Consider the following 26,018-nt stretch of genomic DNA (forward strand, 5'->3'; position numbering starts at 1 on the left):
GGGCCACCCTTGACCCCCTTTCACCTCAAGGCTATCCCAATGGACAAGAGAACATATGATCATGATGTTGTGTTTTGTCAACAGAATGAGATTTCATAAAGAGCCAGCAGAAGAATTTTCCAAACATTTTATTACAGACAATAATCAAACATTCGGGGAACAATTTCATGGGATATCCTTATTTGGCATGTGGAAGTTTGGTCAACAAAGATAGGATTGTCTTTCATCACTAACACAGGACATAAACATACCACACACAGATAGTAACTGGCTCCATAGAAGCGATATTTGGCTAACTGTAGAAGAGATGTTTGGCTAGAATTCTAGAAGTGATATTTGGCTATGATTCTGGAAGAGATGTTTGGCTACAACCGTAGAAGTGATGTGTGGCAACAACCATAGATGTGATGTTTGGCTACTACCGTAGAAGTGATGTTTGGCTACAACTGTAAAAGTGATGTTTGGCTACAACCGTAGTAGTGATGTTTTGCTACTTAGAAGTGATGTTTTGCTACACCTGTAGAAGTAATGTTTGGCTGCAAATCTAAGTAAAAGTATAACATGAACTATCAAAACCATGTTCATGAAACAATATGATTAAAAAATGTTGCAAAACATGTAAGATTAACAAAAGGAATATATGTATACAAAACATGACCCATAAAACACACCATGTAAACAAAATCTATCATTCTTTCATGCTCACATGACCCGTGAAGATCCGTGGTAGAACTGGTCTTCAGCAACCCATGCTTGCCGTAAAAGGCGACTATGCTTGTCGCAAGAGGCGACTAACGGGATCGGGTGGTCAGGCTTGCTGACTTGGATGATACATGTCACCGATCCCAATTGCGTAGATCGATGCTCATGATGTCAATCACTGGATTGTCTGGTCCTGACTCGATTATTTTACAGACCACCGTCATATAGCTGGAACATTGCTGAGTGCGGCATTAAACAACAAACAAACAAATCATGCTCACACAAGATGGTTACCAGCTCACATGGCATCTGAGTATTCTGGCACTGTAAACCGCCATGTATTTCTGGTTCCGGCAAAACTTACTTAAAAAATCATGATTTAAACTCAGAATACTCAAGAATCGGTCTTTCAGATTCCAACACTTACAACATGTACAATTGATGTCAATCACCAATTTCATCTCTTTCTCTCTCTATAGGTACTGCATGGGACAATAGAGAAAAATTGCAAGACATCACTTTCAAACCCTGTTGGAATGGTCGAGGCATAGTATTTCTTATTTTTCCATTTATTTCAAACCTGGTAAAACTGATCACATAAAATTAGTTTATTTCTTTATATTTTATCACTGTTAGGAATACATGGGAGAATATTCTTTTTATGAACATCCGTACCTAACAACTGGCACTGAAATACATACATGTCAAATAAAAACCAGCCTGCTAGTCTGTGTCAAAAAACATAATTAAAGGGCTAAAAAATAGCCTCTAGTCCCATTTGCTAGTTCGCCTCAAAGAAAACCTGAGAGACAAAACTTGTTCACCCCCTCCGTTTATAATCAAAAGACATTATAAAATATCATTTCTATCAGTATCAATAGATACCAGGAAAATGTAAATCCAACACTTCTTTATTTTCTGATCTTTTTACATACATGTATCTCCATATCACATTTATCTGATTTTGATCAATGCCCAACGTAGTAGCAATAGCTTCTGAAGTGTTGGTACAAGAACACTGTACTCACTGTGTGCTCCTCCAATTGTTACGACGACTGAGTCATGTCCCATGATGCACAGAGGAAAAGGAAGCAGAGGGTTGTCAATTAACTGCTGCCATAGAAGGGTTACAAAACCTGTCTTTGGAAAATCAATTCCGGTTTCTAAATTTCAATATGAGTTTGTCAATTTGTAAACAAAAGTAAATGCATTTTGTCAGAATTCTGTTTTTTCCAGGTGCATATTAGAAGGGTTACAAAACCTATCTTTTGTAAATCAATTCCGTTTTCTAAATTTCAATATGAGTTTGTCAATATGAGGAGTCAGTCAGAATACCCTGTTTTAACGTTTTCGAGGTTGCATGATTAGAAAACACATTCCGACTGTCACTTTCATGATCTGGTAAGCAATGCTTTGATTGGTCGGATGAAAGGTCGTTCTGAAGTGACCCGTAATGGGACGTCCTCAGATCTTTGTTAAGCGGTAGCTAGATCTGAGATCTGAATTTAATGAGATTGAACATGCAGCAACACGAGGAAGACTAGAAGTATGTGAAAGTGAATGTTGTAGCTGGATCAAACAGGACAGTTGGTAAGACAGACAATGCACCACGCCATAAGCTCACTTGACGTTCAATCAGGTTAGCTTAGAATAAGAGCCATTTTCTTTAACAAATAAAAAAGGAACATGGATGAAAGAATTAAAAAAAAAACAGGACCAGTGTACTGGATTTCATGTTTTCATGATTAAACATCCTGACAAAATTTAAATTGTGGCAAACAGCTCATGTCTAGCCTCATTTATTTAGAGGATGCTGTCTGCAGGGTTCACTCTAGGATTGTTCTGACATGGGCCCATTATGTGAAAATTTCAAATATTCCAGAGGTACACCCACACTTGCCCATACAGCACAATCTTAAAATCCCCCATTGTATTTCAAAATGTGGGCCTTTTTTCAAATTTAGGGGCTAAAAGCACAAGGCCCCACCCTAGAATTTCTGACATGGGCCCTTTATGTGAAAATTTCATATATTCCAGAGGTACAACCACACTTGCCCATACTATGCATACAGCACAATGTTAAAATGCCCCATATATTTGAAAATATGGGCCTTTTTTCAAATTTAGGGGCTAAAAGCACAAGGCCCCACCCTAGAATTACCCATGCACTGTCATATATCTGGAATACCAAGGAACTAAACAAACAAACAAACAAACAAACATTATACATATAACTACAGCATTACTGCGAAACGTTTCTGCCCTATGAAACAGTTTATAGCCAATTATGTACAAAAAAAGGTCATTTTAGATTGCCTGAGAGATTCAATTACTTATTCATTGTTATCAATGAATATGGATCTTCTTTGGAGAAAACACAATGGTTTCACCTGAAATTAATCGAGTGAGTGAGTGAGTGAGTGAGTGAGTGAGTGAGTTGGGTTTAACGGCGCTTTTAACATTATTCCAGTTACATCACGGCGTGTCAGCTTAATGTGGGAGGAAAGCCCGAAGTGATGCAGGTCTCAGACGTTTACCACTTCTGTGAAACCCACGAGCACGGGTATGGTGCTGACAAACCTAGAAACATAATCGGGGCGAACCGGGATTCGAACCCACAATCATAGGTTTCTGGCATGTCCAGAGACGCAACTCTGCACAGCGAATAACGGCGCCGAAATTAATCGAAATATAAGACATAGATAGAAAGGAAATTTTACAAGAAATCCTTTTCAAAATAAAATTGAAACTTTGAGCTTTCCCAACCTGCAGAACATCATAAATAAAATCTCTTTCAACCTCAGTGGTTAATGTAATTTAAGTTAACTACAACTCTCTGGACTAGCTGACTATTTGCCATATCTAACTCTGTGTCTGTATAAACATGGTATAAAAGTAATAAATGCACACTTTCATCAAATTTCAGAAAACTGGAATATTTGAACACTCACTTCATGACTAAACAGGTCAGGTGCAGGGATTTATCTAGGGTTCTAAATTAAGTGCCCTTGTCAGGCAAATTGGGAAAAAGTGATCATTTGGGCAAATAGGGATTTATTTTATTGTTATATTTCTTTCTAATTCTGAGGTATTTCAACAATGTACTTTCATACTGTATTCAATGCAACAATGCAAATCTAAGCATTAAAAAGCCTCTTCCTCTTCATTGGTCCTGATAATTTCAGTGAAATACAATCAACCCTACAAAGCCATAAAATTAGTTTTACTGCATTAGCATGAACTGGGAAATGGTGAATGCTAATTTTGGAAATTTCACAGACATTTGCTGGAGATTTTGGGCCAATATTGGCCTCTGACTAGGAGTAGATAAATCCCTGCAGATGTCATGGATACTCCATCATGCTTGTACATGTTAAACAGAGCACAGAAATACAAAGCAGTGATAATCTTAAGAGAACTGTGAAGCTATTAGAGTTTGTGTTCACTCAGAAAGTGTGCAGTAAAGTCATATTTGTCCTTCAACAGTTTTCCACAGATATTGCAACAGCGGCAGTCCATCTTGTCGTGCATGCTGCGATGAAGGTGGTACATTGCCGCATCCTGGAATATCACACAACAGAAGTCACAGCGGAATATATCATCCCGCGACATCATGTGACGTATCAAATCTTCCGACGAGAAGTCCACCAGAGAGATCCGATTGTTTGTCCGAATCTGACTCTGAACATGACTAGAGTTGAAGCCCGAGGATAACCTTGACCCATACGACCTTGACCCTAGATGTCGGGACGGGGAATGTCCAAGAAGGGACTGTCGCAATGCTTGTGTAGGAATTCCGATGTCAGAGCTGGAGTGATTACTGTCGCTTGTGACACTCACGTTATCAGTATCGTCAGCACCTTTCACAATCTTATGTTCAGATGCGATTTCAACAGAGTCGTTCTGATCAGTTTTAGGGATGATGCTGTATCTTTGGGATGATGGGAATACTGGCTGGTTGCCTCCATCCGACAGAGGACTTTTGGAGACAGGATGAAGAGGAATCTTACCTTCCAACCACTTGTCTGATTGACTTGCGATGAGACTGTCTGTATCTGTCTCCAGATCTTCCACTTCTGTCTTGATCATCGTCTGAATATCAAGTTCAGGTTCCATCTTCCGTACAAATGCTGGTTTCCTTCTCCGCGTTGATGAGGGTAAGGGAGACAACTCTGTCTGATCCCCTCCATCCACAACCAAGTCCCGAACCAACTCAGGTTCTACCACTCCGGTGCCCATGGTCAGTTCTGTTGTTGACCATGTTCCACCCTCCTCCAACATGTGCTGTTGAATGTGTTGTTCAAGACGTTGTTTTCGGCAGAAGCCCATCTTGCAGATGTTACAGGAGTAGGGTTTTTCTCCTGTGTGTATGCGTTTGTGGCCATTGAGGTGAGATGACTGGGCGAAGCGTTTGTTGCAGATGTGACAGGCATATGGTTTCTCACCTGTGTGAGTTCGTTTGTGGATGATCAGGTGAGCTCTCTGTGTGAATCGCTTATTGCACACATTGCAGCCATGAGGACGTTCACCTGAAGATGATAACACACAACATTTATGACCCATGCTTATTATGCAGTGATTTAGTTTGCTGTAATGCTGTCATTAACGACATTCTAGCACCTCTCATCATAAAGCGCCACTGCCGATATGGCTGTTCGAAAAAAGGGTACTCGATTAAACATTAACATAGAGGCCAACCTGTGTGTGTGCGCTGATGTTCAAGGAGGCTGGCTGGGGAAGACAGGTGCTTGCCACAAGTAGTGCATCTCAGGCGGTCATTCCCTCCATCAATCTGTTCAGCCTTCAGTTCCATGATTGAGTCTAAAAAAACCCAAAATACTTAAATGATTAATATTACAATTTGACTTATCTATCAAAATAAACACTTCGACATTTGTTCATGTGTGATTATAATCAGAAACCGTAAAACAAATTATGGTCTCTGTAATGATTGATACATGGTTGTTGCAACCAGGTACATGTTGTCAAATTAGATGCCTTTATGATGAACATGATATTGCTAAATGTTTTATGCCATACCAACGCTCCTATATAGTGTAAGTAAACCACTAGCAAAAGTTAGATCTCGCCCAAAAATCATGATGTATTTTCAGAACTGACAAACTGAGTAGAAATTCCATTTTCTTTCGTCACAACCACAATATTTGTATGATCTTGTAACCAACCTTAACCAGAAGACGATGTTGGTTTTCTTTCATCAAACTATGGTGCCGTTATTGTTAATACAATGACACAACAGTCGACATTCTATAACTTAATCGTATGCTCTCCATCTGAATCCCGGAAGTTGGGTCTTGCTATCAAGGGGACGTCACTCTCATATTTTGTAAAGGTTCAATCTCCTCACAGCGATAGCCCTTCAGCGGAGCTCTCTTTACTGAAATATTCTCTTTTTCATAAATAGGTGTTTAGTATTGCTTGTTTGAATGAGTGAACCACTGTTTCTTATTGGATTTGAAAGGTTTTGTGCAAACGATATTTCTCATTGCTTCCAGGTGTGTTTTGTTAAAAGGGCACACATTTACATAATATATGATTGTCAGGTAAATATCTCCAGCACTCAGTCGAAAAACAAAACATCCGATTATGTGAAAACACATACCGGTACTTTTCGAGGCTGCATGATTAGAAGTCACATGCCGACTGTCACTTTCATGATCTGGTAAGCGACGCTCTGATTGGTCGGATGAAAGTTTGTTCTGACGTGACCCCTAATGGGATGTCCTCAGATCTTTGTTTAGCGGAAGCGAGAACTAACTTCTGATTTTAATGAGAATGGGGTAAGAGTAGGTCCCCTGTGCTGGTCGTATGTAGCGACTGAATTGGTTAGTTGTCAAGCTATAGTTGACTTGGTTTTTGCGCATGTCATCGTATCCCAATTGCGTGTGTCAGTGCTCATTATGTCAATCACTGAATTGTCTGAGTGTGGCATTAACATCAAACAAACATATTGCCACATGTATTCGTTTAACCATAACAACAACTGCCTAAAAAATTAGTCAGAACATTAAGTTAGGTTGTTGCGTACGTTCTCTCAAATGTTTTGGTCACTATAACCAATTCCGACAAACCAAAATCTGGATTCGGCCCTGAGAACAGTTAACCTATTGTGGAGAAAAAGGGGGAAGATGAAAGCACTTTTCCTTCGTGTGAGTCAAAACAAGACATACGTCGAAATAATGGTTCGTCAAGGGATCCTCCCTATAATTGACAGATGGCTGATGTAGAAATGAGTGAGTTTTCTCAGTTCGCTCCATTTCGAAAAGCATTTCAGTTATTTCACGGCATGTCAACATAATGTAGGATAGCCGGAAATGAGGCAGGCCTTTATCAATCGGTGAAAGCACCGAACACTTTTATGGTACTGGCAAACCGAGAAAAATAATAGGGTCGAATCTGTATGGGATTCGAACCTATGACCATAGGTTTCTGGCTCACCAAAAGATTGAAATCTGAACATCGAACTGCAGCGCCTCAGACGACTGGGACGACAGTATCCCAGTAGGAGTGGGTGAGTGAGTACGAAGGCCCCATGTGACACCTGCAAATATACAGATGTTTGCCACTGACGGTACACACACACCTCTACGTTGGCGATCTTCTTTATGCACGTGAATATACGCATACACTTCCTTGATAATACCCTTGACACCAGTAATATCTCCCCGACTCTATCCGGGTAAGATTGCTCTTAATATACCATTGCCAGCGAGGGAGATTCCCCTGAATAACCGGTGCCATAAATGTAATATCTCCAAAAGCTCCCTACACTTATCAGTGCTATTATTCTCTGTAAATATCAATTATCTCGAGTTTGTTTACTTAATATAGGCGAAATATCACCAATCAACATTTTAACATAAACAGAACTTTAGTGAAATAAAAATAGAGTTAGAATTCGTTTTGATCTCTTTGATACTCGTAAATGACTGCATTCAGTTTACATGAGATCGAATAACGCTTACCAGTCCTGCTGGGAACAGACGTGATACCAAATTAAAACCTGGTAAATTCTTAAGATTTGACACTTTTAATTGTTAATTGTCCTCAAATTACGCCAGCAACTTCATTGTCCCGTTAAAAGCATTATTTTGGTTAAATGAATTGTTTTTGCTAATGGAAACAATTTGGAGGACGGTTTCTCTTGACCATACGTTACATTCGTAAAAGTTATTTTTAATTATATTGTAATATTTTCAAATTAGTTATGACAGTGTGTCAACCTGGAAGAGATTTGTCCATATGTACATGCTTTCAGCCACTGGTTTGTCTGGTCTACATTTGTTTATTGACAGGCTGCGCTATAGCTGACAACCGTGATGTACCATCAACTTCAAACTGGCTCATACAGTTAATTTTATCCTGAATTGTGCTCCCACCCAGATAACAACAGACTTTGTGTGATGTGGTAGACATTTTAATAGCAGTGACAACAATCCAAGAACACAAAGTAAGTTCCATTGGTCTTAACATCAAATCAAAACATTCAATAGCATGTGAAATATATGTGTAAAATCACAGTTATATTTCGGTTGGAGATATGTTCTAATAACAAAAAATATATATGAATACATATTAACAACAAAAAAATGTCAGAAATCCTGGAATGTCACAACACACATCTATTACACATTCAAACCACTCAATATTTTAAAAACTACATCATATTCACACACAAACTGAACAAAATGACAACAATTAAAAATTGTCACTCATGGCAAGATCAAATCCTTTTAATGCCAGACCCGTTTATTTTTCTACCAATTTCTTGACATCTCATTGTAAGATATTAAAGAAACAAACATTTGTGAAACAATACATTTTTAAACAGAACAGGGTATAATTAGAAGAGTTCAGTCGACTTAAAAAGTAATTCCTTCTGGGTTATTGAAAGTCATTCATTTAGACAATCTAGATCTTTTTGCAAAAATTAATCCATAAATCTAGATCTTTTCGATCAAATTATATTGAGTAATGTATTTGTGAAATAACTATTTATGTTTTTCTGTTTCCCTTGAGCTGTCAGTTTTATCAATGACCTGGTCCACTTGCACAAAGCATTCTTAGTGTTTTGACTATCAAAAGTCTATGTTAAAGTATGCGAGTTACAATTGTCGAACAACTGAGACTGTTTAGTGCAAATGGACCCTGATCACATTCTAACTTACTTTAACACAATTTGGAGCATAAAATCAGATTATTGTTATTCTTATGTCAGATTGGTGAATAGTTTTTTCATAAAACATCTCTCTCATTATTCACAGCACTAATCTGGATGGCCGTAATACCCGTCGTCATGAAGATTAATTTGTTTTAACCCAGTATTTATATCACAGCATCTCAGCTTGATGTGGTTGAAAAGCCTGAGTGAGTGAGTGAGTGAGTGAGTGAGTTGGGCTTAACACCGCTTTTAACACTATTACAGTTATATCGCGGCGTGTCAGCTTGATGTGGGAGGAGAGACCGAAGTGATGCAGGTCTCAGACTTTTACCACTTCGGTGAAACCCATGAGCACGGGTAAGGTGCTGACAAACCTAGAAACATAATCAGGGCGAACCGGGATTCGAAACCTTAATCATAAGTTTCTGGTGCGCCCAAGGGACGCAACTCTGCACAGCGAATAACTGCGCCTTAGATGACTGGGCCACCTGTGCCCCCTGAAAAGCCTGAAGCGATGCAGGTCTTAAATGTTCATCATGAAGTCCATGGGTATAGTGCTGACAAACCTAGAAACATACAGAGAGCGAACCAGTTTAACAAAACCACATTTGTTCATCATGTGCAACTATTCTGCAGGAAACAGCTGGAATGTGCTTCCCTAATATGATTTGTATGTTTACATTAAAAAGTCAGTTTATGATAGTGATATTATACATTATAGCTAAAATGAATAGAATTATCATTAAACCGCCCGCATGTTATCAGAAATTATATCTAAAACGGACAGATGGTCGATATTGTTGTTTCTTTTTATTTGATAACAAATTCCATCCATTTTAGCTATAATAATGGCAACGCTTTTTTTCAGGGCATTATCATTTGCAGAAGCCCTCTGACTTTTCAACTGCCCTCCTTCGTCGGGACGTTAATGGAAGACCTCGGGCTTCTGCAAATCATAATGCCCTGACAAATAGCGTTACCCTTATATTACAAGTCTTCTTTCCATACTCAAAAGATGAGGATATTTCTCCTATCTGATTTGTTCGGTATTTTAGTGTAGTTTTCGTATTCTCAGTACTTAAATTCAATTACATTATGTATAATACTTAAATATCTTCAAATGTCCAGTTAAATAAGTGTTATTAATATTACCTCTCAAAAAGAGAAACGACCAAGATTCTAATATCCAAGTATGTGTTTATAAACACTGTTGGTATGTTGGTACGAATACCCACTGATCTACATGAAAATTCTCATGGTGGTATTAATACTCTGCGATGTATATGACACTTATGGCTGTATTTGTACATGTACATGGGAAATAATAAATTTTTTTACAAAAATTACATTACTTCTATACAAATTAGTTATGGATCAAAAGTCATCTATGTACTGTCACAATAGAGTATTTCATTTTCACAAGGTAAGACATTTTCTAGATATTCTACATACATATCTTGTTTTGTATTAATACATCATGTCATGATCTGAAGCTCAAACTTTGTCAAGGGGAACCTTAACATTATCACTGATTATTTGTACAGTAGTTGTATCCATTTTTGTATTTAAAAGAAACACAACAACCCTGGTATTTACTGTAACAGTACTGGATATCATAAATATTCTAATTATAACAATTTCCATACCTATAGCTTACATCATCTGAAAATGATTTCAGGAAACATATTCAGGATACCAGCCTCTCTAAATCAAACGTGAGGTGTTTGCAAGTACTTGCAAAAACAGAAGCAGATCCTTCACTGGTATTTCCCTAAGTATTCTAAAGTCTTAAAATATCACCCTGTATTTGCAGTCCACAAACATTACTTCCACACCTTGACCTTAACCAAGACGACAATTACCAACTATTACCAAGTCTCAGGACTGTATAGGTATAAGTGTAACAGCAACAATGACCTTGGCCTTAGATGTAATTTGATCAAAACCTTTTCACAAGCAGGGACCCATACTTGAGGTTTATACCAAGTTTAATGATACATGTACATGCATCAATACCACAAAAGTTTGAGCGAGAATTTTGGATTTCATTCCAGCAAAACCTTATGGGTCACAACATTATATTCTGTGAGTCTTTGGGTTTTGCCTGGAGACAGGATATGTTTTGGGTCATTGCTTCAAAACCTGTGCAATCTAATTTGTTTTTCACAACTCATTTCTTTCAGGATATCCAGCATGTCAGCAAACAATTTGTGGACAAACATTTTTTCTAGATTTATTCTGGAACTAATCTTTTTTTCCCCCAAAGGATTCCAGGGTTTTTTTCAAGATGAAATTATAAGCAGGATCCTGGGCTCTGATTTGTCCTGTCGTCAGAAAGTACCCCAGTGATCACTACCTCACTTCAGATGTATTAAATTATAAAAAGTTATGAGGATGTATTAAGTTATGATTATCAGTGGGCCAACACTGATAATCCTTTCACATTGGAAAGGAAACATTACATGTATTAGGAGGTATAGCCAGAGCTGTTAAAATAAAAACTCAAGGGTTAAAAATGGGGATTGGCCAATACCCTTAACGATAAACTGAGTGATTTTACGCCGCTTTTAGCAGTATTCCAGCAATATTATGAGAGGGGACACTGGAAATGGGCTTCACACATTTTACACATGTGGGGAATCAAACCCAGGTCTTTGGTGTGACGAGTGAATACTTAACCACTAGACTACCCCACCACCTCATACTCTAAACAAACATTTGAAAGCAATTTGCATTGACACCAGTTTACAATTACCAATAGAAATACACTGAATACCTGCATTTTCACAGTCCATTGCCTATAACTAGAAGAAATATCATAACAAACCTATAATAAAACTCATAATACATACTTTTCAATTATGATTTGTTAAAAATATAGATATGAAAAATGTCAAAATGTGAACACTATGGATCAAAGTGCTCAGCTCGTGACAAGTTACTGAATTATCAAATTCACTTCTCTGTTTACAAAATTATCAAACACCTTGAATAATTACGTTTGATAAGTCTAGAAAGTAAATGCCATTGTATGCTTATCTAGCATCAACAACTGCTGACAGGGAGGGAGGAGGAGGGTGGGTGGGAGATGCTTTGACTGATATGTCAGTTATCTCAAGTCATATCAGGGGGAAAGTAATGCAGTTTACCACCATCACACCAAGGATCACAAATTGGTTGAATCAGGGAATGGAGGCTATGATCAGCCAATACTGGTACGACTAAGGGTCACAACTCTGCAAAACAAGCTGCATGAAAGCCAAACAAAAATATTATGGATTTTTAGCAAAGAAGTTTTCACTTTCATTTCAACTTATTAAATAAGTTTTTTTTATCACAATCTAATCTTAGATGATGTAGCAGGGACTCAAAACATTGTTGTCTAGTTTTCTCGCTTTTCTTTAAATCATCTATCATAGCTGCAACAAAAGGGTCGTCTAAAGGAAAATGATCGTCCCTGCACTCTATATGGATCCCTGTCAAAACAGCCACACCTCTGCCAAATGTTGTTTTCACAATTGAAGCGGGAGCTCCTTCCACTGATGAATATTTGGCTAGAATATCAAAATTTGGAACTAAGTCACTGGTATGCAAAGAGTTCTCTCCCCATGAGGGTGATCCCAAGTCTGTCTGATGGTCAATGGCTGCCCTGGGAATGGTTTCCAGTGTATGTCCAGAGAGTTGGTTTTCGAGGTGATCCTTCATGACGGCCTTGGCATGGTTGTATGGCTGAAAATGCCCCCCTCCGTTGAAGTAGGAATGAAATTTCACAACCTTTTGCAGATTTGAGTCCCAGAATTCTGTGGGCACTGCAACTGCACCTTGGAAGGAGTTGTATTTGAAGTTTGGAAACACGGGACCTTCACAGAGACCTAAAAAGAGAGAGAATTATTTAAAGGGAGAGTGTTGCAATGGTTATGTACAACATGATGACAAAGTTTTGTTTATTTGTTGTTTAATGCTGCACTCGGCAATATTCCAGACATATGACGGTAGCCAGTACAAAATAGAATGACATGTAATAAAGAAGTTATCACGCATGTGTGTTTTGGGGTGCCAAATATCATCATTAGGAACAAACACGCCAAAGCTCCCTATATACAATGCTTATTCCTAATACAGGATATTTACCATCTCAAAAAAGCATGGCAAATGTAGCCTTCTAATTTCACCACTCGTTAACATTGTTGTCCACCTGTATCATGACTAGGAAACTCAAATGCGCTGTCTGCTGTATATGTATGTAACCTACACCTTCTAAGTATATTACATGTCATGTCCCTTAATGTGAAAATATGTAACATCACATACTGACTTGAATAAAAAAATATCCAGTGGTTGATATTGTGAACAACGATCCATGTCGTCAGGGTAAGAGGACACACTATTAACCACGTCACCGAGCCTGACCACCCGATCCACCACTACGACCAGCAATATTGTGGGTACCCTTTAGAACCCAGAATCCCCACTGGGTGATCAAACAACTAAGGTTATATGCTGATTTGTTGAGTTAGTGAGTGCGTAATGATTACTTGTTTAGTGTTGCTTTTACCAATATTGCAGCCATATCCCAGCAGTCAGAAACTTGAATTCAGCTTCCAACAAACACTTCCCATGAACCACAGCATCAGTCATAAAAGAACACTCACTCATTAATTGTGAATATTAAATATAATATACAAAAGTTCAAATACCTGGGAAAAATTTCAGATGTCTTTCTCCACAAACATCTAAGGGTCCACCTTTGTCGAATTCAATAAAGTCACAGGCGAAGTAGCCCCCTGAACACAACCCGAGGTAGGACCCTCCTTGGAGGACATAGTTTCGGATAATCTGTATCCCACGATCCCCCAGTGCACGGATGAGACCAAGGTCATATCCTCCACCAACAGCAAGCAGTGCAGCGTCCTTGACCCAGTGACCTGTCCAAGGTAAAGGACAAATTAAAAGTGGTGCAACTTGTTCAGTAAATTTCTTGTTTAAATACCCAAAGTATATATTTGATTCTCATAAATCACACTGTAAATGAGTGAAATTAAGAATCAAGGTCAAGGGGTCCTGGTCATAACCATATAATGTCAAAGTTCAAAATGTCAAGTTTTGGGGGTCCCTAGATTCAAATACCATTGCATATAACCTGAAAGACCCCAGGATCCGTCATAAATTGTCTTTATTTTCCACATTATTTGTGAGAAAAAAATACAATTAACAGGATGATGTGTCAAACTGCATATTTACAAACGAACCTGTCCTTAATATGCAAAGAAGTTTAAATGAATTTTTTTAATGTGGGCATGCAAAATATATACAATTAACAGGAGAATGTGTCAAACTGGATTCTATAAACAAACCTGTCCTCAATATGCAAAGACGCTTAAATGATAAGAAATGTCTTTGGTCACTGTTCATTTGTCATGGGTTAAAACATCCCATTACCCAATGATCAGGACAAGCAAATTTTCTAACGCGGTTCGCATAAAACAGCTGTTCGATTAAACTGACTTTAGCTTGCGCTATGTCACGTGACTTCCACTGACTCAGAAAAAGCGTGCTGCTTTTTGCTTTTAAGCAGGGTATAAGGGATTTATTCTGCCTCTCAGAAATCCATGTGTAGCCTGACGTGCTCGTGGCGGGGTATAAGATTTATTCCCCAGCTGAGAAATTTATTACCCTCAAAGACGGGATACACAGTATTTTATCAAGATCACATGGACCAATCAGATCTCATCATCATGACATGGAAGTATGAATAGTAAGAGTTGTTGTCAATCGATCATTATATGTCAAAATCTTATTTTTCAAATAGCCAGACCAAAAGATGCCTTAATGTTGCAAATGTTGATTGTTTTCTTCTAAAATAGTGACTCATCAAACTGTACCATATGTAAAAAACTAACCGGTAATATACCAAAATATTACACTTTTGATCAATGTTATTTTAAATATATACAGTGTTTCACATAGTCAACAATAAATCATTGACGTGTGAACATCTGATCAATATTTTCAAACTATTTTAAAAGATCATTACACACAATAATCTTAATGTATGTGTATAAAAAAAAATGCTAACATAATAACATGACAGGAAATACAAAGCTGTACATCACCCTGTATTATAATTTTTTATCGCAAAATAAAACTTTTCATTCAAAATGTCTCTTGTGAGAAATTGTTTTCCAAAATGAACATTGTGATATTCTGATAATCATGACACTTCTCCCAAAATGTATGAAAGAGTTCAACCTTTTAAGCAGCCATGAAGAAATGGGCTATCACTTGCATGGGTACATGTCATGTCATCAGTTTTTAATCACTTTTTTAAATGTAGAGTTTCGTTCAACAACAAACTCAATCAGGCAAGCGGTTTTATCATATTTATTGTCCTTGGGCAAATCAATTAAAAAATATGGACTCCCTGCACTGAAGCTCACTTGGATGTGTAGTTATTAGTCAACAGTTCCAAATGTGAACAACAGCTGCTGTCAACGCTGAATATCCTCACTACATTTCCTCAATGCTTAATACAGCGTAGTAATCAGTAACAAAGGAACATATTCATTTCCTGATTTTATGACACTTCAACCTCACCATATGGTAAACAAAGCATGTGTTTTAGTGTTGGCTATATAATAAAATAATTAAAAAAGACTGCAAATAGAAATAATTTCAAATTTAACACGTTTATTTATTAATAAAAGCAGCAAGGCTCTCTGTTATATCTTTCCAATGCCATCAACTTGATAAACTAAACTGCTAATTATACATAGGTTGTATCATAGACCATACACTATTATGTTATGGCCCCTGGTTATATATACAAGGCTATCCATGACGCAACTTACCCTTGATGATGTCAGCAGGTTCAATATAAGCAACTGTGTATGTCTCCTTAACAGCCCCCTTCAGCGATGCAAACAGCTCCATGCGACACTTCTCTTCAGCCCCTTCCCCATGATACACGTACACCTTACGTTTAGACATCCTCAGCAGTTGCATCAGAGAAAGAAGCCCTAAATACACCATCCACGCTCTCACAAAGCCACCACCTGAAAACCAATGTCAAAACCGTTAAAGAGAAATTCTATATCGACCCTGTTTGGGAGCACATGTGTGGAGCCCCACCACCATGTCTTCAGCATGGCTCGCGAGTCGTGCTTTGTAATTCTAGTTCAATAAATACGTTTGGACATTAATTGTTATTGCACAAACTCACATTTTGAAGTCGCGGTGGCATATTTCGTTACACTACAGTATTATCGAATGGCAGGTGTTGAACATGATAAATGTTCATGGACTTCAGTGAGGCGATCACTCGTACGATTCGTGATTTTATGAAATTGTGGATCAATCGTTGCTAAAACGACACAGGAATGTGTCACATATGCAGCATCGTCAATAGTAGTAGTAATGTTTACAAAAGTACCATTTTGGTACAACATATTCTCCATGATTTACACATTAACATAATTTTATATATACTATTATTTCAACTTATAAAAATGTATTTTAATCGTTTTATGATTGGTTGAATAATATATCTACAAACAGAATTAATACATATCATCAATGATCATGATGCGATACATTTGCCAGGAATAAATAAGTGCTCGTTCTATAACCTACGATAAACAATCGGAATTATTCCCTCGAACATTCACCATTCAGCGGTCGAAAAGTTTTCACACGCCTCTTATCGTGGCGAAGATGTAAAAGCTTTACCCACATGCACACTTTAATTAACCATGTTGAGCAACTCATATCGGAAGTAGAGTAAATGAACAGAATATTAATATACCTTTCAGATCAATTTTTCATTTCAGCGCTCCCTGTTTTTTCCCCAGCTACTGAGTATTTGTCACAATTTATCAATGGCTATTGTTAGCTTTCTGTGGGTATTCAATATATATTGAACCCCACTGGTTCCAGTCTATTGAGTATATTTACACCAGTCATTAGATATTTGTATAAATAATTCTTTATAATGATTTTTTTTCTTAAAATGCTGTTTCAGGTTACTTCTAATTTGTATCTGTTCCTGTGCAGTCCCAAGCGTGTACTCACAACAGCGATACACATGTCTAATAACAAAGCGAGTTCACGTATGTGTGATGCCTGTATAATTCGATCAATAGATAAAGATCGGAAAAGAAATACAAGCCCGCAAACATTGGGTGATAACTCAGTGTTGTCATACTATTGTTTAATTTTTTTTTATTTCCTGATTAGTTGTACGCAAGCAACTCACAATTAACTGGGAATGTATTTTATACACATACACAACTTATCTGGAGCTCTGTCATTGTCAATGGCAAATCATGAATGTAAACGCCCAGCCCTGGATATTGTGCAATGAATGTTCGACAGCTTGATTCCGGAGAGCTTCTGAGACAGATGTGATGTCTTTTTAGGCAAGTGATTTTGCAAGAAATATGCCTGTTTATCCAGCAGTGAATGGGTAGCCAGTAGGATGAGATGGTTATGGGACTGTTAAAATTTAAAATATAAATATGCACATTATATTATCGTTATTATACAGACGAACATAACCCTGTGGTGACCTCCGACCTTTTGAAAATATAATACGGACCAATGACCAAAAGAAAACAAACAAAAATACCTTTTTCTAAATAAAATAATACATGGAGTGTATTATCATGTCACATACCTCACCCCCACATCCACCCGTACCCCGCCATTTAGGAAATCCTGTATCCGTCTATGATAAGACCACGTCGTGTTACTGGAATATTGCTATCGGTGTAAAAACAAACTCACACAAACCTAGGGGGTGGGTGGGGAGGGATTGGTGGGAAATGGTGTGTGTGTGTGTGTGTGTGTGTGTGGCGATGATTAGATACTTCTTTCAGTTACAGCTGCAAAACCAGCATATACAGTCTGAAGCAAAACTATATTTTTCAAGGATTATCGGGGAAAACTTATTTCTTTCGATTAATCACAATATAATCGGCAGGAACTATAAACTTTCTGTAACAAAAGACACACTGATCGGAGTATCGGTTTAGCAGGTCCGGACTAGCGCGGTTTCAGTGTATATGGTAGCCCCACACCCGTCAACATATTCTATTTCCCTCGGAAAAACGGTAAATTAGTACAACATTTTAATACTTACAGCTGCTACACGGAATAGTACTTTAAACACGACCTTGAAAATTAATGAATCAACATTAATGAATAGGTCCATTTCCGCACAAAAAGTCAGACTTTACAATTTCCCATGCCATGTGTTTAACATGTCGATGTCCAATTTCAGGTCACAGGTGTCTATCATTCACGTAAACATGACAATCTGAGTTGCAATGCGGTGTGAAATAGCACAGCTCGAACCCACGATGAAGTCATGGCCATCCGCTATTGTATGTAACAATCAAACTACCGCCTACATTGTTAAACAATGTTGAATGTGTTTGTGACTAGCACACTGCTCTGGATAACATCCACTCGGTGAGATGCGGCATGGATAATTCAGTGCCTCACGGGGAAAATAGTTCCTGTAGAGATGTAACAATTGGATTAAGACGGGTCTACCTACCGGCATTTCGTTTGCACTGGCAACTGTATCGAGAATATTGTTATGAGTTAGCATCACGGACAGAGCGAACCAACGTTTCAATGTCAGAGCTTCGGCAATGATGAGGCTCTAAAAGGATGGGTCATGCCACCGAGAATCACAATTTCGAGCAACCATAAACATTCCATGTAGAATTTGGTGTGATATCTAAACCCTCATGCATTAAATGCGCTTATCAAACCTTTTTTCTGTTTACCTTATACATATTCAGGAATATATTTCCTTGAGTGAAAAGTCAATTAATAATCAATATGACGACAGGGGACTCTGATATTGGCTTGGCGAATGGAGTGATGACTACATCTCCAGATGAACCGTCTTCACAAAGTAAAGAACCGATGCAACCCTTCACTCCTGAAGACGAGATAGAGTCTGAAACATGTCTGCTGCAAGATCACGAAGACAAAGACAAGAAGATCATCCACCTTGATGAAGCCCTATCACAAATTAAGTTTGGACTCTTCCACATAAAGATGCTGATTCTCGCTGGCGGTGGATATTTCGCCGTTTGTTCTGAAATTCTGGTGTTTGTTTTCCTCAGTGAACCCGTGAAGAAGGAATGGAATCTCAATCACTATGACTTTGCCTGGCTTCCTTTCTTCAGTGGAGTGTGTGGTATTGTCGGAGGTTATGTTTTTGGCGTGCTGAGCGACAGGATTGGACGCCAGATTCCCTTCATCGTGTCAATATCAGTGTGTTGTGTGTTTGGGGTGGCATCGGCATTTGCTCCTTCCTACATCCTCCTGGTGATACTGCGATCCCTCGTCTCTGTCGGGACTGGGGGACTGGAGTCCGTGGACTTTGTCCTGCTGCTGGGTCAGTATGTAATAGTTATAGTGAGTGAGTGAGTGAGTTGAACGCCGCTTTGAACAGTATATCACTTATGCCGCCGTGTTAGCTTAATAAAGGAAAGCGCAAATGATGCAGGTCTTAGCGATTTATCACTTTGTTGAAAGCACCGGCACTGGTATTAGCTAATAGCTGAGGAACTTAGGTATCATAACCAAGGCCAATCTGGGATTCGAACCCACTAACATCGGATCCTGGCATGCCTGGGGGACGCAACTATGCACAGTTATGTTTTTTGTTTGTTTGGTGTTTAACGCCGCACTCCGCAATATTCCAGCTATATGACAACGGTCTGTAAATAATCGAGTTTGGATTAGATAATCCAGTGATCGATCGATCTACGCAATTGGGATATGATGACATGCTTCAACCAAGCCTTACCACCCGATCCCGTTAGCCCCGACAAGCATAGTCACCTTTTACGGCAAGCATGGGTTGCTGAAGACCTATTCTAACTCAGATCTTCACGGGATATGGCCAGACGCATTCTCCATCTCTTTTGACTACACTAATCATTGACACGCACAATACGGCAGATCAGATCCGAATGTGTGAGGTCCTTCTTTGTGGCGTTAACTGCCGTGATATTGCTGAATGTGCCGGGAAAGCACACTCTTGTAAAAGGTTATATTTTGAAACCATTATGTTTGTGGGACCAGTTTATCACAGCCACACATTGAGATACTTTTATAGTCTAGTTGTGGAGTTATAACTATATAAATGTGTATCTCAATCGTCCTGTGGGGACTGTGTGATTACAATGAATTTAATGTTAGCCGCTTTTAGCAATATTCCAGCAACATCACGGCAGGGGACACCATGAATTGGCTTCACACATTGGACCCATGTGGGGAATCGAACCCAGGGCTTCGGCGAGTGGAGCGAACGCTTTATCCACAAGGCTACCAAATCGCCGCCTGTGATTACAAATGATGGTAATCATATGCTTTTCTTCTGCTTTCATCTTTTCTTGTTTTTGATTGCAGAATTTCTTCCAAAACGAAACCGAGGCTCTTACATGGTGTTCATTACATTCTGTGGTGCTCTCGGTGCTGTGGCTGCGGGGGGTTTTGCGTGGCTCATCCTGCCTCGCTTTGGATGGAGGTGGTTTGTCGGCGCATGTGCAGTTCCGTCCATAATCGTGTTTATTCTGAGATTCATCGTGCGAACAGAATCACCACGTTATCTCATGATAAGCGGCCAGAAGGAAAAAGCAATGAAGGTTCTTAAGAATATAGCAACACAAAATAAAACGGAATTACCCGAAGGTAAGGCATGTGACATATCTCCATATAATTGAAATAAACTCAGCCCTAATTTTCTTTATTTTCAAATACTAGTATCCTGAACAGTGTATCTGATTTGGAAACCACAAAACTAAACTCATTAAAGTCCTATCTTAGTGCTCGCTACCGCTACACTTTGACCTGAGGACATCTCATTACAGGTCAATTGTGTATATATCAACTTGGTCTCGTCGCTATATGGCTGAAATAATGCCGATGTGACGTTAAATTTTAACTCACTCACTCACTCATTACAGGTCACGTCAGAACGATCATTCATCCAACCAATCACAGCGTCGTCCATCAGATGCTAAAGCTAAAGTCCCAATGTGTTTTCTAATCATAGGTTAACACCAGGCAATAAATGAAATGGCACACAACCTTTTTCAGAGGCGTAAATAAGTATTGTCCACAGGAAGATAAAATAAAACAGATGCTCGGAGTGTTTCAAAAACTCGACGAGAAGAATTTTATTTATTTTGAACACTTCAATATCAATATTGTAATGAAATTCCGTTTTCTTTAGTGAAGAACGAGGTGTGGAAGTCTACGGAAGCGTAGTAGGGCCACGGTGATTTTTTTGTCAAAGTATCTCCTACGTAGAACTTATTATCTCCTACGCAGGACTTAGTATCTTCTACGTAGGACTTAGTATCTCCTACGTAGGACTTAATCAATGAGGCTTGAATAGAACACACTATATATCAGTACTAAGTCCTACGGAGATACTAAGTCCTACGTAGGAGATATAAAGTCCTACGTAGGAGATACTAAGTCCTACGTAGGAGATATAAAGTCCTACGTAAGAGATAGTAAGTCCTACGTAGGAGATAGTAATTCCTACGTGGGAGACAGTAAGAAGAAGAATTTAATTTATTTTGAACACTTCAATCTCAATATTGTAATGAAATTCCGTTTTCTTTAGTGAAGAACGAGGTGTGGAAGTCTATGGAAGCGTAGTAGGGCCACGCTGAATTTTTTGTCTAAGTATCTCCTACGTAGAACTTATTATCTCCTACGCAGGACTTAGTATCTCCTACGTATGACTTCCTATCTCCTACGTAGGACTTAATCAATGAGGCTTGAATAGAACACGCTATATATCAGTACTAAGTCCTACGGAGATACTAAGTCCTACGTAGGAGATATAAAGTCCTACGTAGGAGATACTAAGTCCTACGTAGGAGATAGTAAGTCCTACGTAGGAGATTGTAAGTCCTACGTGGGAGACAGTAAGTCCTACGTAGGAGAAACTCAGTCCTACGTAGAAGATACTTAGACAAAAAACAATTTCACCGTGGCCCCACTACGCCTCCGTAGAAGTCAGAGTAATATACCTACCTACCTACCTACCTACCTACCTACCTACCTACCTACATGTATCCTTTGATATGTTGACGCTATTATGGTAAGACACATGGTGTTTGTTTCAGGTGAAATAATCTGCCCAGTTTCTACCGTTCGCGGAAGAATACAAGACCTTTTTTCTCCCGAGCTCCGCAGAAGAACACTGTTCATGAGCCTCATCTGGTTCTTCCAGTCCACCGGCTACTGGGGAGTCACCATCTACCTCCCAGAATACATGAACTCGCTGGGGGTGAATTCCTACATGAACATGTTCACTATCTTTATAGGTGAACTACCAGGAATTGCCCTTGCAATGATCGTCATAGAAAGACACATGCTCGGAAGGATCAACAGTCTTAAATTCTTCTCGTTCTTTACCGGGGCGTCGCTTCTTGTCTTTGCTTTCGTTCCCTTAGAAAGTATCAAAGCCGCGCTTGTTATTGTATGTTATTTCTTCATGGTGCCTATATACTCGATACTGAATGCATTTACCCCAGAAATATATCCCACAGATGTGCGGAGCACTGCCATGGCTTGGGCTAACATCGTCATTGAAATCCCGGGCTTGATTACTCCTTTTATCGGCGCCATGTTATTGTCGTCTGATATTGTCTGGCTATATCCGGTCACGTGGACCGCTTGCTTCCTGCTTCAGTTCATCTTCTGCTTCTTTGTGGGTGTGGAAACTGCAGGGGAGGAGCTGAATGACAGAAAAACTTGTGGGAAGCAGCCAGACAGTCACGTGTCCAGCACAGTGTAGGAGGAGTTTGTATGTGTATTTATTTGTATGTGTTGTCGTTTGCTGTGGGCATACGTGTGTCAACAATCAAATATTGCCTTGCAGTGTGAATGCAGATCTGAAGTCCCGTGATGACAGTGTGAATTCTGTATGATCTGGACAACCTATGTTCACGCGAAACCGTTCCGTGACAGTATAAAGTGCGCCTGTGCAGCAGGCTCAAATCAATCCCTTAAAGTTTCACTCTTTGAGCCAAGGTTCATTCAGCCGAGACTAAGGTATCTAACAGCTTGCATTGTGTAGAGGAACTGTAGCTACATCACGCCAGCCTGCAATATATGCTGCGAACATGGAACCGTATAATGAACTCCTGTATTGTACCTGGAACCCTACCAAGACATCCTGCATTGCGTCTGGAACACGAAACATCTGTATGTCTGCTAACAAGGTTTATGTCTGAAACCTGTTCTCTACAAACTGCCATGGAACCTTTACACACCAGTCTTCAGTGTGCGGCCATGGGGCCATGACATAAGTTTGGGACGCGTCCATGTATATACGGTTCTGGTTACAGTTATGACCAAACGGGACCATCAAATTCGTCAATCAGCACTCGGGTATTCATTTTAACCGCCTGTGAATAAAAACGAGAAGCACGAGGAGCAATTCAACTAGGGTATTGCTCCCCCGTTAGTACAGTATTTTGGATGCTGTGCACGCCGTGTCTGTCTTTGCGGAGCAGATGAAGATTTGTATCACTTGTAGGCTGAGCGCACATGAATGCAGTATGCTCGGATGCTTAAAGTTTTAGACACTGCAAAAGGGAGAGGTTGATATAGTGTGGATCTCAAGATTAAGGTACCTCAAGATATTTACATATCCAGGTTTGAGAAGTTGTGTCATATACCAGGATATCTTGGAAGTTTGTAACCGGTTGGATCAGTTTCGAATTCAAGGTTTTAGTGTTATCAGAATTGGTGCATTTTATCTCCATATATTTTATTGATAAGTTTTTCACGCTTGAATGAGTGCAGGACTGCAGATGTATATCATGTATACCTATTTTGTGGTAAGAGGCGACTAACGGGATCGGGTGGTCAGACTCGCTGACTTTGTTGACGCATGTCATCGCATTCCAATTGCGTGGATCGATGCTCATGATGTCAGTCACTGGACTGTCTGGCCCAGACTCAATTATTTACAGACCGCCGTCATATAGCTGTAATATTGCTGAGTGCGGCTTTAAACAACAAACGAACGAAGTTGTTGATGCATGACTGTGGAAAGAAACGCCACTGGTTGTACGAGAATAGTAACTGGTTGTGCCCACAGTCAACACAGGTGGCTGTGTTGTCATGGTGTCCAAAGTCAACACCAACGGACATCGGATGTATCTGTATAGATATTGACCACGTTGGAATTCACGATTTGCCCCATCTTGATTCTTGGTCTGTCAGCACAATTCTGTTGTTTGTTTGGTATTGACATGACAGAAATACTGTTCAAACGTAGACCGCCTCCGTGGACTAGTGGTAGAGCGTCTGCCCGGAGAGCGGAAGGCCCGGGGTTCGATCACCGGCCGCGTCATACCAAAAGACGTTAAAAGATGGTAATTATTATTAACATGTCTGGTGCTCGGCATTAAGGGGCTAAGACAAGGACTGGTCGGCTCGGAGTCAGTATTCTGTGTCTGAGTGGGGTATTCATGTTAAACTGCGGCATGGTATCTCAGTGGGCTAGCACTATAAATCGGCATCAGTCCGGACTAGTACAAGCATCCACACACACACACACACACACACACACACACACACACACACACGCTATATAAGAGCAATAATCTTGGACGCGACGTTAAACCCCATTTCACCTCACCTGTTTAAACGTCTTTAAACCATTTCACCCTCTTACGATGTCCACAGCTGTCTCTTTGACTGTCCCAGAGCGTTCTAATGTCCTAATGTCAATATAACATTGCACGTAGGTGTCCGATACATGGTTAGTACATACATGTGCTCACAGGGAGATACCGGACATTCAATGTTCAGAAAGCTTCTCTGGTTAGAGATCTTTGCAGCACGTCAAGTCAATTATTGGGAAAGATTTTTCATTGGTGTTTCTGGTAAGTACATATCGCGCTTTTATGTAAATGTATTGCAATGCATGTTTATTTACACAGATATATAGATTTATTTATGTATACACTCCAGGACATGTTTGTGTTTCTATATAGTTATATTCTTAGGTATAGAGGCAGCAGAGAGCGATAGAGAGATCCATCTTCCCGAGGCGAGAGAGAGAGAGAGAGAGAGAGAGAGAGAGAGAGAGAGATATTTTATGCCGGTTTTAATATTCCAACAATATAACGGCAGGGGCATCAGAAATGGGCTTCACACATTGCACCCATGTTGGGAATCGTACACTGGCCGCGTGACGAACGAACGCTTGATCACCAGGCTACCCCACCGCTCCTTACTCTAGGGAGCAAAGAACTGAATGGCCATCACTCACCATTATCATTCCTGAAGTAATCAAAATTACTTGACAATTGATAGATGCCGTTTATTTCATTCATTCGTTTTGCATTCTCTTATGGGCATTACTCGCCAGCGGCCCCCCCCCCCCCCCCCCAAATAACACCAGACCGCCATTTCATGCATGGCACTGGTCCCTGATCAAATATATACTGCTCAAAAGAAGATAAAGAACATCCGCTTGTTAAATATGACGTTATTTAATCCGTCATACCATGATAGATTAACTACAGTCAGGTATAGTCATATAGAAAAATCGGGTGTTCTTTAACTTCTTTTGTGGGGAATAGTAGACTGTGACCAGTATACCAGAGCTTGTTTAAACCATGGCGTCATACACCAGTCCTCCTGGCCCCTACTTACATTAAGTCAAATGACCCCATTTTTTAATTTAATCGGGGTCAGAGTAGGCCCCAATACTCCAAGTTAATTGTAATTATAAAAGCTGACTGATTTAATAATGTGTGATCTAGTTGATTGTTTCATCTTGCCCGGACGGCGTAGATCGTTGACCATGCTTTCATATTTCATCTCAAAATATCAGTTTTTAATAGCCAGTATTGAACATGACCATTTACGGGATATGAAAACTATTGTATTGCTTAGGAAGAGAATTTATGGATGTCAACTTCTTTATTATGAGGAACACAACGTTTCGGAGTATATGCTTACTCCTTCATCAGGCGAAGGAGTAAGGAGTAAGCATGTACTCCGATACATTGTGTTCCTCATAATAAAGAAGTTGACATCTATAAATTCTCTTCCGTATGTGTATCACTTCTAA

At 39.3% G+C, this 26,018-nt stretch overlaps 3 protein-coding genes across 4 annotated transcripts; 1 reads left to right on the forward strand and 2 right to left on the reverse strand.

The window, feature by feature from the left end:
* Positions 1–3,252: 3,252 nt before the first annotated feature.
* On the reverse strand, positions 3,253–6,027 carry LOC124117785 (zinc finger protein Eos-like). The gene is made up of 3 exons (XM_046479797.2): positions 5,889–6,027; positions 5,401–5,523; positions 3,253–5,231 (listed from the first exon to the last, which is right to left on the reverse strand). Exons 2-3 carry the CDS (start codon positions 5,513–5,515, stop codon positions 4,132–4,134), a joined length of 1,215 nt encoding a protein of 404 aa, XP_046335753.1. The 5' UTR covers positions 5,516–5,523; positions 5,889–6,027; the 3' UTR covers positions 3,253–4,131.
* Positions 6,028–9,339: 3,312 nt separating this feature from the next.
* Positions 9,340–18,537, reverse strand: LOC124117770 (biotin--protein ligase-like). 2 transcript variants are annotated; one of them, XM_046479775.2, is made up of 4 exons: positions 18,441–18,537; positions 15,733–15,936; positions 13,582–13,809; positions 9,340–12,756 (listed from the first exon to the last, which is right to left on the reverse strand). In XM_046479775.2, exons 2-4 carry the CDS (start codon positions 15,911–15,913, stop codon positions 12,188–12,190), a joined length of 978 nt encoding a protein of 325 aa, XP_046335731.2. In that variant the 5' UTR covers positions 15,914–15,936; positions 18,441–18,537; the 3' UTR covers positions 9,340–12,187. The 2 variants fall into 2 exon arrangements, with proteins under 2 accessions (XP_046335731.2, XP_046335732.2); XM_046479776.2 differs by lacking the exon at positions 18,441–18,537 and adding an exon at positions 16,104–16,235.
* Positions 18,538–18,616: 79 nt separating this feature from the next.
* LOC124117769 (synaptic vesicle 2-related protein-like) lies at positions 18,617–24,252 on the forward strand. Its single transcript, XM_046479774.2, has 3 exons — positions 18,617–19,295; positions 20,315–20,596; positions 22,048–24,252. Exons 1-3 carry the CDS (start codon positions 18,731–18,733, stop codon positions 22,719–22,721), a joined length of 1,521 nt encoding a protein of 506 aa, XP_046335730.2. The 5' UTR covers positions 18,617–18,730; the 3' UTR covers positions 22,722–24,252.
* The last annotated feature ends 1,766 nt before the right edge of the window (positions 24,253–26,018 follow it).

This window comes from Haliotis rufescens, unplaced genomic scaffold, assembly GCF_023055435.1.
Source record: "Haliotis rufescens isolate VD_foot unplaced genomic scaffold, xgHalRufe1.0.p SCAF_6, whole genome shotgun sequence".
Classification (NCBI taxonomy): Eukaryota; Metazoa; Mollusca; class Gastropoda; order Lepetellida; family Haliotidae; genus Haliotis; species Haliotis rufescens.